The 15,305-nt window shown below is 40.6% G+C and overlaps 1 protein-coding gene across 2 annotated transcripts in view; it reads right to left on the bottom strand.

Annotated features, from left to right (window-relative positions):
• The window catches only part of LOC133641565 (uncharacterized), a 15,263-nt gene extending 249 nt beyond the window's left edge, over nt 1–15,014 (bottom strand). Inside the window, exons 1-5 of one of the 2 annotated variants that reach the window (XM_062035376.1) lie at nt 14,787–15,014; nt 12,919–13,027; nt 5,636–9,018; nt 349–399; nt 1–231 (exon numbers count right to left, since the gene is read on the bottom strand). The exon at nt 1–231 is cut by the window's left edge and continues 249 nt beyond it. In XM_062035376.1, the coding sequence (XP_061891360.1) occupies nt 98–231; nt 349–399; nt 5,636–8,972 (3,522 nt within the window). In that variant the 5' untranslated portion in view covers nt 8,973–9,018; nt 12,919–13,027; nt 14,787–15,014 and the 3' untranslated portion in view covers nt 1–97. The remainder of the gene's footprint in view (nt 232–348; nt 400–5,635; nt 9,019–12,918; nt 13,028–14,786) is intronic. The other variant, XM_062035375.1, reaches the window with a different exon arrangement.
• Between the last annotated feature and the right edge of the window lie 291 nt (nt 15,015–15,305).

The raw sequence follows: 15,305 nt of genomic DNA on the forward strand, positions 1-15,305 counted from the left end.
AAACTGTATTGGTTTATTGTTCTCTTCTTAAAGATGTAAATCCTTCACAGCGTCATTTGCTCAGAGAGTTCACAGCCAAAATCCAATGTGCCAGTAGCTACTGAGCCATTGATGGCTGGGACATCATCATATACTTTTTCTGAAACTCTGCAAAGACGTTGGAGCTGCTGGAGGTGATACGATGATGTACAGGATGGTTATCCTGTCCAGGAAGAGAACTCCACACGTCTACTATGAATAAAAAAAAAGAATGGACTGATTTTACTAAACTGTGCAAAATTAAGCAGAAATAATTGACTGATTTTACAAAAATGTGGTCTAGTTCAAACACTGGTTTAAATGTCCTACCTGTGATTTTCTTAATGAGACTTTCCTTTTCTGGTTCTGGTGAAGGATTATCTACAAGAAGAATAGCATAATTGAACTTAAAACCATCCAAACAATCAAAACTTAATTAAAAGATGCCAAACTACACAGAGGAAAACATTTATTCAATGTTTGTCCTTGAACAGTAGGTCTAAACACTGATTTAAAGGCCTACTGAAACCCACTACTACCGACCACGCAGTCTGATGGTTAAATATCAATGATGAAATCTTAACATTATAACACATGCCAATACGGCCGGGTTAACTTATAAAGTGACATTTTAAATTTGCCGCTAAACTTCCGGTTCAAAACGCCTCTGAGGATGACGTATGCGTGTGACGTAGACCGGGGAACACGGGTATGCCTTCCACATTGAAGCCAATACGAAAAAGCTCTGTTTTCATTTCATAATTCCACAGTATTCTGGACATCTGTGTTCGTGAATCTGTTTCAATCATGTTCATTGCATTATTGAGAAGGAAGCCGAGCAAGCAAAGAAGAAAGTTGTCGGTGCGAAATGGACGTATTTTTCGAACGTAGTCAGCCACAACAGTACACAGCCGGCGCTTCTTTGTTTACATTCCCGAAAGATGCAGTCAAGATGGAAGAACTCGGATAACAGAGACTCTAACCAGGAGGACTTTTGACTTGGATACACAGACGCCTGTAGAGAACTGGGACAACACAGACTCTTACCAGGATTACTTTGATTTGGATGACAAAGACGCAGACGTGCTACTGTGAGTATGCAGCTTTGGCTTTTTTTTGCGTATGTACGTAACTTTTTTAAAATATATAAGCTTTATGAACCTTGGGTTAGGTGAACGGTCTTTCGGGCTGAGTGATTGTGTGTGTTGATCATGTGTTTGAATTGTATTGGCGTGTTCTATGGAGCTAGGAGCTAGCAGAGGAGCTAGGAGCTAGCATAACACGTACCGTACCGTACGTGCGCGTCACGTACGTAACTTTTTAAAAATATATAAGCTTTATGAACCTTGGGTTAGGTGAACGGTCTTTTGGGCTGAGTGATTGTGTGTGTTGATCAGGTGTTTGAATTGTATTGGCGTGTTCTATGGAGCTAGGAGCTAGCAGAGGAGCTAGGAGCTAGCATAACAAACACGCAGGTGTTATTATGCAGGATTAATTTGTGGCATATTAAATATAAGCCTGGTTGTGTTGTGACTAATAGAGTATATATATGTCTTGTGTTTATTTACTGTTGTAGTCATTCCCAGCTGAATATCAGGTACCGTGAGTATGCAGCCTTGGCTGCTAAACATTCGATAACTTGACCGTATGTGCGCGTCACGTACGTAACTTTTTAAAAATATATAAGCTTTATGAACATTGGGTTAGGTAAACGGTCTTTTGGGCTGAGTGATTGTGTGTGTGTTGATCAGGTGTTTGAATTGTATTGGCGTGTTCTATGGAGCTAGGAGCTAGCAGAGGAGCTAGGAGCTAGCATAACAAACACGCAGGTGTTTTTATGCAGGATTAATTTGTGGCATATTAAATATAAGCCTGGTTGTGTTGTGGCTAATAGAGTATATATATGTCTTGTGTTTATTTACTGTTGTAGTCATTCCCAGCTGAATATCAGGTCACCCCCGGCTCTCACAGCATCTTCCCTATCTGAATAGCTTCAACTCCCCACTAGTCCTTCACTTGCACTTTACTCATCCACAAATCTTTCATCCTCGCTCAAATTAATGGGGAAATTGTCGCTTTCTCGGTCCGATTCTCTCTCACTTCATGCGGCCATCATTGTAAACAATAGGGAACTTTGCGTATATGTTCAACTGACTACGTCACGCTACTTCCGGTAGGTGCAAGCCTTTTTTTTTATCAGATACCAAAAGTTGCAATCTTTATCGTCGTTGTTCTATACTAAATCCTTTCAGCAAAAATATGGCAATATCGCGAAATGATCAAGTATGACACATAGAATAGATCTGCTATCCCCGTTTAAATAAAAAAAATTCATTTCAGTAGGCCTTTAAGACAGCCATGACATTATGTTCTTTACAAGTTTATGTAAACTTTTGATCACGACTGTATATTTATATTTTTCTTAGTTTTTAGGAAAACATTGAAGAGTTGTGCTGCCGCGTCTGCAACATGTCACTTTTTACACTGTTTAGTGTGTTCAGGCTCCGATTGATTGGTGAAATGGAGTAAAATGTCATAAGTGCTTACATCAGTCACCTGACAGTGCCAACTGGAAGAAGTTGAGCCAAATCAATCTTTGCAAGGCAGTAATCAATATATTATAAATCAATCAGAATGAAACTCAATGTTACGCAGTAAAAAGTAGAATTTCTTCCTCACAAAAATACTGACGCAAAAACTGTGTTGCATTAAAACTACCATGACAAGTACAACTTATTAAGTAAATGTGACCGTAAATGTAGCACGTTACTACCCGCTTCTTTAAATATGATTACTCTAAGTCGTTACCTTTGTAGATTATTTTTTCATGCCATTTTGGACCAACGCTGTTCCGTCTTCAACTACAGAACGCATGTTTGAACAAAGTTAAACCAGTTACAGCAAACAAAGAATTACGATACAGACAGTACAATGTGGTAGTTTGTTTAAGTAAAGGGCTACTGAAACCCACTACTACCGACCACGCAGTCTGATGGTTAAATATCAATGATGAAATCTTAACATTGCAACACATGCCAATACGGCCGGGTTAACTTATAAAGTGCAATTTTAAATTTCCCGCGAAACTTCCGGTTGAAAACGTCTAGGTACGATGACGTTTGCGCGTGACGTCGATGGTTGAAACGGAAGTATTTGGACACACTGTATCCCAATACAAACAGCTCTGTTTTCATCGCAAAATTCCACAGTATCTGTGTTGGTGAATCTTTTGCAATTTGTTTAATGAACAATGGAGACTGCAAAGAAGAAAGCTGTAGGTGGGATCGGTGTATTAGCGGATGGCTGCAGCAACACAACCAGGAGGACTTTGACTTGGATAGCAAACGCGCTATCCGACGCTAGCCGCCGACCGCATCGATGATCGGGTGAAGTCCTTCGTCACGCCGTTGATCGCTGGAACGCAGGTGAGCACGGGTGTTGATGAGCAGATGAGGGCTGGCGCAAGTGGAGCGCTAATGTTTTTAATCATAGCTCTGACGAGGTCCCGTAGCGAAGTCAGCTTCAATGGCTTCGTTAGCAACAGCATAGCTAGGCTTCGACAGGCGGCACAGCATTAACCGTGTAGTTACAGGTCCAGTGTTTGGTTCGGTGTCTCCTGATAGTAGTATTGTTAATCTTCTGTCTATCCTTCCAGTCAGGGGCTTATTTCTTTTGTTTTTATCTGCATTTAAGCACGATGCTATCACGTTAGCTCCGTAGCCAAAGTGCTTCACCGATGTATTGTCGTGGAGATAAAAGTCACTGTGAATGTCCATTTCGCGTTCTCGACTCTCATTTTCAAGAGGATATAGTATCCGAGGTGGTTTAAAATACAAATCCGTGATCCACAATAGAAAAAGGAGAAAGTGTGGAATCCAATGAGCCCTTTTACCTAAGCTACGGTCAGAGCAAAAAATGATACGTCCTGCACTGCACTCTACTCCTTCACTCTCACGTTCCTCATCCACGGATCTTTCATCCTCGCTCAAATTAATGGGGTAATCGTCGCTTTCTCGGTCCAAATCGCTCTCGCTGGTGTAAACAATGGGGAAATGTGAGGAGCTCTTCAACCTGCGACGTCACGCTACTTCCGGTACAGGCAAGGCTTTTTTTATCAGCGACCAAAAGTTGCGAACTTTATCATCGATGTTCTCTACTAAATCCTTTCAGCAAAAATATGGCAATATCGCGAAATGATCAAGTATGACACATAAAATGGATCTGCTATCCCCGTTTAAATAAAAACATTTCATTTCAGTAGGCCTTTAATGGGGTCATATTGTGATATTTTTTTTCTACATTTAAAACACTTCCTTGTGGTCTACATAACATTTAAGTGGTTCTTTGGTCAAAATGTTGTATACATTTTGTTTTACTGATCATCTTCAAGCAGCTTCCTGACCGTCTCGTCGGTATGCGCCGTTTTGTGGGTCTTATTTACATGCGAAAGTCCTCCTCCAGGCCAAACCTCCTACAACGTTGTCTTCTCCTTATCAGTCAGGTCGTAGTAGTTTTTAGTGCTTTCATATCGAATATACTAACAGATTTAAGTTAGAACTATACGCTGCTTTTTTTTTTTAGAAGAGGCAACAGCGGAGGATTTTAGCATACATGTACGAGCCAGTCTGTCTCACAACAACAGGGCAGAGAAAAAGGAACTTATTGACTACAAATTTGGACTACATCCAACCATCCATCCATTTGCCACCGCTCACCTTCGAATAAAAGTCACAAATTTGCGAAAGCTCGTCAGGTAAACCTCTACCGTATATGGAGATTTCCGCTGATGTAACTATGGCAAACGGCTAGAGGTGGGAATCTTTAGGCACCTCACGATTCGATTACAATTCAGGAGCTACAATTCGATTAGAAATCGATGATTTATGCATCTTTAATTTGTGTATATTGATGCAGTTTTACATTTCGTTTCACTAAATAAGCATTTATCACTTGCAACTTAAAAAAAAAACCAATTTGGAATAAGAAACAGTTAAATTAATTCCCACAAACTTGTGCAAAACTGGACCATAAGTGCCCGATAATAAAGGAGCTGGTCAGATGGGCGCAGAAAGTTGGCAGACCCGTCAGCTATCCTGTTCTGTCTCCCTGTAAGGTTTGTCTGATCTTGAATGGGATTGTGCTGAAAATTTTAATTTCCCCTCTGGGATTAATAAAGTATTTCTGGTTCTGATTCTGATCTCTTGGTGAGATGGTTCGTTGCAGTCAGCCAAATTCTAGAACTGTCTGCATTACTTTATTTACAATAAATAAATCGATTATCGACATTTACTAATCGATTCTATAACTGTCTATGTCCCGAATTGCCATGCATCAAAAAATCTATTATTTTCCCCACCTCTACAAATGACGTAACTAAAGTCTCAAATTCCAATTTTGGAGCAAGTATGAGTAAAAATTGTTTTTATAAATATCACGACCATGCCTCCAGGGTTTAAGGTTCAAACTTTTGGGACTTATGGGGATCCTAAATATAAAAAAACAGGTACCAACAGGTAAGAAAAGATGGTTTTCCATAATAAGACCCCTTGAAGTCACACCTTCAGTTTTTGGTTGAAAGTCAGTCTAAAAAACTTTTGATATTAACAGAGTGACTTACCTGGACAACATTCTGTGGTTTCTTTCTCATCCTTTGATGTATCTTCAAAGCTGAAGCTATTTGGCAAAACACTGAATTTCAAGACACTTCCCTGGTTGGGAAGAAGAGCCTGGCTTCCATGTTCATTCTTTCTTCTGTCATGTCCAGTCGACTTTCTCAGGTGGGTATCAAAATCCTTATCATTTTGGGGCCAGTTTTTGACCAGTTTCTTTCGTTTGCCAGTCGTTGAAGAGAGGAGGGTATGCTTTGCTTTCCGTTTGATTCTTTGCTTCATCTGACCTGCAGATGAACATGTTTTCTTTGGAATCCCCTTTGTAGCTGAATCATCCGATGTGGGTGCACATTCTCCTGTTTTTCTTTTGAAGGGGCTGATATTGGCATAGATAACTTCAGGAGGGGCTTCAGTCTCTTTACAACTATTAGGGATAGTAGCACGTGGTAATGAGCCAAAAAGCGCAAGCTGGACAGTTCTGCCTGACTCTAAAGGGTCACGGTCAACACTAATCTTAAGGCTTTTTGAAATGTTGGAATCCTGTTTTTTTGTGTTAATCAACTTCTTAAGGTATGGAATAATAGCAGCTGGACAGCTTAGTCTCTTTCGTTTTCTTTGCTGATTTTCCTTTGTTTGAGTTATACTGATGGTCGTCTGACCAACAGCCTGTGAATCACACAGCATTTGATGTTCCAAGGGAGACTTTGTCTTGTCTGGTGCTTTCTGTGCTTGTTCACAATTTCCCTCAAGAGGTAGCAACACGGGAGTCTTTTCTCCACTGATGTGAGTATCGGTGGATTGGCAGCTTTCTGCAGTTTTCAGCTGAGCTTCTTTGCCATCTTCATTGTCAGGCAACTGGTTGTGAAGATCCCTCTCACAGCTGGATAGGTTTGTGGCATCATTTTCCAGTATGATGATTGGCTGGCTTTCATTTAGCTTTTGTATGTTCATGTCAGTTTCTTCATCGTAACTTAATTCGAAAGTCTCACTGACTGTGTTGCATATTTCATCCCAATTTATAGTGGGAATGCTGCTGATAGTTTTCTTCTCACTTTTAGATTCCACATGTTTGAAGGGTGAGTGGGATTGAAGGTCAGATACTATCATTTCCTCTTGGCAGTCCATTTGTTGGCTATTCCTTTCAGTTTCACTGCTCAACTTTGTCAGATTGCACAGCTGGTCACACTGGCATTTTTCCAGTAACGTTTCAGAACCACAAACCATCTCTTTCCACTTTGCAATGCAGCAGAATTGCTGTATGCCAGTCTTTGCATGTGAGCTGCTTGTGGCCTCGAGATCTTTAGGTGGGTTATCCACCACAGAAGTATTTGAGACCGCCTCTAGTTTACTAAAAGTTGCCATACATTGTGACGTCCCAACACGGCCTTGTTCAAAAATGGTTTTAGCTTCTTCTGGTGACAAAACTTTGATTTCAAATGAATACAGTTCGTCAGAGTCCGTACTGTCGTAATCTACTTGTTCAATCACAGGTCCTGGCACCTTAGCTGCAGTTTGTGATGGAACGCTCTCAACTGTTACGGAATCTGGCTGGTTGTCAATCAGTGATCTGTACTTATTGGGACCAAACTCCTTGTCAATGTAATCTAGTTCATTTTTGTTCAACCATGACGAGCTGTAGGGCAGTTCTGAGTAAACCTCCCCATCTTTAAAAACATGGAAGTTTTTTAGTTGACTTGTGAAAGAGGGCTCTACTTGTGTCAGTACAACAGTGTCGTCTGTCAAATGATCGCCACAAAATGCACCAACATCTCTAACTAAGTCACCATGAGAGCTTGTCCTAATGAGGGTCACCAGATTTAATACGTTGTTAGCATAAAACAGAGATAATATTTGTCTTCGACCATCTTTTTTAGATTTGTTAGATTCTTCCTCATGTACATTTACTTCCAACAATGATTGTAATTCCTTAGCGGTCCACTGTGTTGTCGGAAGCGATGAAAGTTTATGAATACTGTCCTCTGGTTCTGGTTGTGTGTCTTGTCGTGTGTTCTGATCCCCCGTGTCCTTTTCTGGAGCTTCAATGTTTACTAACTTTTGAGCACATGCTCCAATACCATGGTCATCTGCATGGTTGGCAGTCCGCATGTACAGAGTTGGACATTGTTTGGACTGTGGCTGATCTGGAATAACAATGGAACTCTTAAAATATTGTCCTTTTTCATTATCCCTCTTGTCTTTTTCTGTAGCTTCAAGGGTTACTAACTTTTGAGCACATGCTCCAACACGGTGGTCATTTGCATGTTTGGTAGCTTGCATATGCAGAGTTGGACAGTGTTTGGACTTTGGCTGATATAGAACTTCATTGGAACTCTTAAAATGCTCTCGTTGCATTGTTTTCTGCTTTTGTACAAGTAAACTACCAGACTTTGGTGTTGTGGGACATTTGCTTGCACAGGTATTTGTATTGCAAGATGAAGTCAATGGACGCACAATAGCAACTTCTCTTGAGGTATCTGATCTGTCATTTTGTTTACCAGTGGCTGTCTCCAGAAATTGCTGTAAGAGTGGGAGACTTTTTTCTGTTTCATTTATATTAGGCAAAGGTCCTGCTGCTGGGGCCCCACATGTTTTATTGCTATCTAATATGGTTGATGTACTTTGTGTTTTCTGAGTCATTCTGGAGTCGTGCAGAATCTGTAAACTTTTGAGGATATGAAAATAAGGCATATTATGAGGTCCAGAGTGATTGGAGGGATGCAGTCCATGTGCAGCGTTGTTGACCAGAGCAATGTTTGCGTTGCGTGCAGTGGAAGATTCGGCTACACTAACCAATTGGCTGACAGGAAATGAGGTAGCCGGGGTAGAGGAGACACTAGTTTTCGATGAACTTTGGTTTGCAGCCTTATACAAGTCCTTATTATCCCTGATATGTTGAGGAGCAGACATGGTACATGCCTGTGGAACTGTTGATTGACTGTATTGCAGCACATTAAACTGCTGCCTGGGCAATTGTTTGCCTTGATGACATGTTTTTATCTTCATATCAGAAAGATTTTGAATTGTTGAATAATTTACAGAATTTTCACATTTATTCATCACAGGCAAATACTGTCCACCCTGCAGATTACAGGAACGGTTCTGCAAACTAACATGTGGCGTCTGGTAGTCATTGTTCTTCACTCCTGTCTGATGAGAAACTTGTCTCATCTGCCAATTGAATCCGTTCCATTGTCTGTTACATGGGCCTCCATTGTGAGAAATGGTACTCAGTTGTTGTTGTTGTAGTATGTCTCCGGATTTCACTGTGTTTCTAGCAGGGTGACCTGGAGGATGAGAGGTTGTTCGCACTATTTGGTATTGTCCATTCATCCATGCCAGATACATTTTCTTTCTCCGTTCAGTATGGTTGTAAATGGAAACGAAAGATTTCCTGAAAGAAAAATTCACAAACAAAAAATGTGTCAGAAATTATAAACAAAGTAGAGTAAGAGAGAAGAGTTGTTTGACAAAATGCAATTTCAGAATGTATCATCTTTTTCTGTAAGGAAGAAACATTTAATTTGGTAAAACGAAAGCAAGACAGTGTTTAAAAAAATGTTTTTAAAAAAATAAAACAAAAAGCATGAAAGTATAAACCAGAGCTGATAATAGAAATGAGTCCTGTCAAAAGTTTTAATCACAATAATCAGTGTTTCTGAGGGATAATTGAATTAATATTAGTTTTTCATCAGCATCAATTGTGAGGAGTGTTTAAAAGGTTGTTGCTGTAAGAGACCAGATTATTTCCTTATTTTTTTTAAATAATTTTTACCACATACTTTTTACATTAGGCATTAATTTATTGCACACATTTATATTATTGTAATGAAATATATTGTTCTGGTAATAGATGAATTTAATTTTAGACAGCTCTAAAAAAAAGTCGAAGTTCCTATCGCCAGTTTATATTGATGAATGGGCCAGCTAGTTCCAAATGTTTTAAAATGCCTCAGTTAGGCGATATAAAATTCCCTCTAGCCAATAGGTCGGCGGCCTTTCTGTCAAAAGAAACATGGTGATTCATCTTACACTAAAGAAAAATATGGAGCCACAACACATAACAGCTTATAAACTTTTGAAAGTTAAAATTTTATTTTTCATTTGTTTAAAGGCAAACTGCACTTTTTTTATTTTTCCTATCATTCATAATCATTATTGTCAGAATAATTGTATACAAGTTATCACACAACTGGTTTGCTATACGTTCAGGTTGCCCTGTGTGAAGACCAAAAGCTGTCTTTGATCTTATCAAGCAAAAGGCAGACGGCTTGTAAACCTCCACTGTGTGCGATGGAATGCGCCGTGGAGATGTCGGTTTCTTTGATCTATTGGACTGCCACAGGAAGGACCCGAAATCTACGAGCAGAGAGGAGGCAACCCGACACCGCTCCAAGAACCTTTTTGTTTGAACTGTTTATGACCCAGTGCAGCTGCCGTATAATGAGACCCCTCCCATTAGAACGGGCCGCTTGTGGCCCGCGAGACGTTATTTTGCGGCTCCCACCTTACTATGAAAGTTTAATGTTCGTGCGGCCCGCGAGTTTTAAACGAATGGCGCTTGACAGCGTTGTGTGCGGAGCTGAAGGAATCTACCAATCATGGTGTGCTATAAGGTTCTCGACAATATCGAGGGTGTGCCGTGATGGCACTGCCTTCAGTGTCCTCTAGAAACTGTCACCGCATCATCTTTTTCTCCATACTAACAGCGTGCCAGCCCAGACACATGGGTGAGGCTTCTGCAGACACGTGCAAGTTATTGCAAGACATACTTGAGGGTGGTCATATTTGATTTTATTTATTTTTTAACACGGTTACAAATATGCACCACACTGTGAACCCACACCAAACAAGAATGACAAACACATTTCGGGAGAACATCCGCACCTAAACACAACATAAACACAACAGAACAAATACCCAGAATCCTTTGCAGCCCTAACTCTTCCTGGCTACAAAAACACCCCCGCTCCTCCCAACCCCGCCCATCGAATATACTCGATATATCGCGGGTTTGTCTCTGTGCGATATAGAAAATGACGATATCGTGATATTCAAGTAGGCCTATACGTTCGCACGCAGTTTTTAGCTGCGGACATTACACTACAGGCTTTTCTCACTCTTTCTTGTCTCTCCTCACTGAGACGTAAAACAAGCGCACCTTCTAACGTACGTCACATACAGTCGCGCGCGCAACGTCATACGCTCTCGCGGAGCATAGAGGGAGCGGCATGGGTAACGAGAGAGAGAAGGTGCGAATCTGGTAACAAATGAAGGAAGAATTAATTCCCAGGAAAAACATCGTCTGGCGGTTGTTTGGCTTCAAGCGGAAATATGTCAAACAGATATATGTAATATGTAAAGTATGCGGCAAAAGCGTTGCTACAAAAAGTAGCACCACTGCTAATTTGTAGCATCATTTGAAAAGTCACCCGCTAGAGAATGAGGAGTGCTTGAAACTCTGCATGTCAACATCTCGGCTGGTGCCACACCAACAAAATGCCCAAGCAACCATTTCCAGATCAACATCGTATGAAAAAAATAGTCAACAACAGAAGGAGATAACGTCCGCAGGAACCTACCACATAGCGAAGGACAGACACTATTTGATTTCCTATTATGCAGCTCATTTTTATTTGACAGTTATTGAAATATCTTGTGTGACATCATGCACAAAAGTGCACTTTATTTGTTTTAAAATATTGTAGCGGCGTTCTGTATAAAAAGTACACTTTAATTTAGTGTTGTTTTGTCATCTTAGTGACATCATGCACAAAAGTGCACTAATGGCTTGTTTTAAAATGTCTCTGACAATCTTGCACTTTCTGTTTTGGAAATGACATGAATGTTTGTGCCACGGCTTAACAACTGTTTAATAAATACAGTTTTGGTAAATTGACTTAGTTGTGATTTCCCTCTCTGCATGAAAGTTTAGAATCAGCATATATTAATGCAGTATGAACAAGAATGTTTTAATGTAGAATCATCATACTGCTGTGATTATACCCCTATAACCCCCCCTAGAGGGGGGGGGGGGGGTGTTACCCACATATGCAGTCCTCTCCAAGGTTTCTCATAGTCATTCACACCAACGTCCCACTGGGGTGAGTTTTTCCTTGCCCGTATGTGGGCTCTGTACCGAGGATGTTGTTGTGGCTTGTGCAGCCCTTTGAGACACTTGTGATTTAGGGCTATATAAATAAACATTGATTGATTGATTATATGCATCAAGTGTTAATTCAAGGTTAAGGCAAAATATCGAGATATATATCGTGTATCGCGATATGGCCTAAACATAGAGATATTAATAAAAGGCCATATTGCCCAGCCCTAATTTATAATGTAACTGTTCTGCTCAAAAATTTTAATGACTAATAATGTCCATTTATAAGAAATGAATAGTGGTAAAAACAAACAACTGACCTTGTTATGTATTAAAGAAATCTCTGTCTGTGCATGCGTGGTTGGCTAAAATGATAGTTAGTTATTTTTCACACAACTTCGCCTCACTCTTGTTAGCTGTTGAAGCGAACACTCTTAAAAAGGTTGAGACCGCATCCTCCCTCCAAATGTCCGACATTGTCTCCGCTTTAAACACTCGCGTACCACAAATGCACAGCCATAAAAACAAGGTTCACTTTGGCAGCAAAATAGGCCAAGAGCATAATACTACCACCACCATGCTTGACGGTAGGCCTGGTGCTCCTGGGATTAAAGACCTCACCTTGTCTCCTCCAAACATATTGCTGGGTATTGTGGCCAAACAGCTAAATTTTAGTTTTATCTGACATCCCATAGACAAAGATAATACCTTCTGGAGGAAAGTTCTATTTTGCTGCCAATGGAACTGGTGCTTTACAGAGAGTAAATGGGACAATGAAAAAGGAGGATTATGAAAAAGGAGGATTGCCTCCAAATTCTACAGGACAACCTAAAATCATCAGCCCGGAGGTTGGGTCTTGGGCACAGTTGGGTGTTCCAACAGGAGAATGACCCCAAACACACGTCAAAAGTTGTAAAGGAATGGCTAAATCAAGCTAGAATTAAGGTTTTAGAATCCCAAAGTCCTGACTTAAACGTGTGGACAATGCTGAAGAAACAAGTCCATGTCAGAAAACCAACAAATTTAGCTGAACTGCACCCATTTTGTCAAGAGGAGTAGTCAAAAATTCAAGCAGAAGCTTGCCAGAAGCTTGTGGATGGCTACTGTCAGAATAATTGTATCTAAGTTATCACAAAACTTTATGTTTCCATGAGTTCCCGACGAGGAGACAAAAGTTGTCTTTGATCTTACCAAGCAAAAGGCTTGTAAAACTCCACTGTGTGCGATGGGAAGCGACATGAAGGTGTCGGTTTCTTTGATCTATTGTAATCCACAGGAAGATCTTGTCTTGACCCGAGATCTACAAAGCGGAGAGAAAGCAGGACCTGACTTCATGAATGTTTTTTGTGACCAACAAGTATGTGCTCCAATCATTCGATCACAAAAAAAATAAGAGTTGTAGAAATAATTGGAAACTCAAGACAGCCATGACATCATGTTCTTTACAAGTGTATGTAAACTTTGGATCGCGACTTTATACAAGACTTAATTTTTTGCGGTTCCAGACGGATTTTATTTTTTTGCCCGAATGCAGCTGAGATAGGCTCCAGCGACTCCCCGCCACACCAAAAGGGACAAGCGGTAGAAAATGGATGGATGGATTTTTGGTCCAATATGGCTCTTTCAACATTTTGGGATGCAGGCCCCTGGTCTCGATGGCCTTTAAAGTTTGCTAAAATATGAGACTCTGGATCTTTCTGTGTGGAGATGGCATGTTTTCCCCGTGACTGCGTGGGTTCCCTGCGGGTACGGCGGCTTCCTCCCACCTCCAAAAACATGCACCTGGGGATAGATTGTTTGGCAACACTAAATGGGCCCTAGTGTGTGAATGTTGTCTGTCTATCCGTGTTGGCCCTGCGATTAGGTGGCGACTTGTCCAGGGTGTGCCCCACCTTACGCCGAATGCAGCTGAGATAGGCTCCAGCAGCGACTCCGGGGGGAAACACTGAAGTAAGATGTCTTCCCCCAAAGACTAAACAATACATTCACAATTTTCATTCGGCTACGCATTTATGACCTTGAATAGTACAACGTGGTGATGAAAAACAGGCGAAACCACAACTTTGCCAACATTCCATTGGCAATCCTCCCCGGATTGTTAATAATCAAATGTAAACAATCAAATGCAGATACTTTTTATTATGCCTTCTGATCTCTCTTTCTATGTCCACTACTTGCTGTACATATTCTACCAAGTCAGACCTACACTGTTCCAATATCCATTTCTCTGTTCTCAATTGTTGATGACTGATGATAAAAACCAAACCTAACCCCCCCTCCGCACCCCGGATTGTAAATAATGTAAATAATTCAATGTGATTATCTTGGGTGATGTCTGTATTATGATGATAGTATATATCTGATAGTATATATATATATCTGTATCATGAATCAATTTAAGTGGACCCCGACTTAAACAAGTTGAAAAACTTATTCGGGTGTTACCATTTAGTGGCCAATTGTACGGAATATGTACTTCACTGTGCAACCTACTATTAAAAGTCTCAATAAAAAAAAACAACCGTTCCCGAGGTCACAAACAGGTCTGGGAATCTCCGGGTATATTTCATAAAATCATGGCTGGTCAACACGATACGGCGACGATCGATATCTACCTTCTGCTTTTTTAAACACCTAAAGTTTGCAACATAATTTAACAAGAGTACAAACTGTAGCGCAAAAATCACTTTAGCGCAGAATAGGCGTCTTTGAGTGTAAAGCGCTTTATAAATAAAATGTCTTAATATTTATACTTAAACATAAGTGTTTGTACATGACGGACATCTCTTGTTTCTCGATAACTTCTGAAATATGTAGCCTGCTAGTGAGTTTCGTGTATTATCCTGGTTCGCGGTACATTACGGACAATATTGTTAAATTGTGTATGGTTACATTTCCGCCCTACATTTTAATACATCGCGTGTTAACAGTCTCAATTCACGGGGTTTGTGGGGTTTTTTTCAAAACTTTCCCACCCCTTTGCGTCGTGCGAACACGCCATGCGTGTATTTATTTAACATCTTTTAGTCTTTGTTCCGTTCAAAGAAGCATCTTCTTACCCTTTTTTTCCTGAGCCGGAGGTAGAGTACGACATCAATCTCGTCCCTTTCCAAACGGAAAATCCACATCAACACGTTTCAACATCGTTGAAAAAAAAGTTATCATTGGTCGCTCCTTCTTTCTCTTCTGAGTCCATTGCCTCCTGCTTCTTTGAAACGACCGTTACAAATAAGTTCTTTTAACTTCCCTTCTCCAGGTCACATGTTTTGTCTTACAGCTGCACATGATTGGGCAACAAAAACTTTGTTCTTCTTCTTTGTTTCTTGGCGGGGTCTCAACCAACCTCATTAGATGCATACTCCCACCTACTGGACTGGAGTGTCTATTCTCAGGGTCAATAGAGGCTTTGCAGTCACGTGGGTTTTATCACGTGACTTTGTGTTACGCCGCCATCTTGCCGGTCAACCGGTCAGCTCCTTCCTACGTGTTCGTACAGATTCAGTTTGATTTCTGCGCTACATTTTCACCGATTTCATCCGAATTATGGCTGATTTGCTATCCAATGAAGTTGTGCATTT

Source organism: Entelurus aequoreus, linkage group LG24, assembly GCF_033978785.1.
Source record: "Entelurus aequoreus isolate RoL-2023_Sb linkage group LG24, RoL_Eaeq_v1.1, whole genome shotgun sequence".
NCBI classification, from domain to species: domain Eukaryota; kingdom Metazoa; phylum Chordata; class Actinopteri; order Syngnathiformes; family Syngnathidae; genus Entelurus; species Entelurus aequoreus.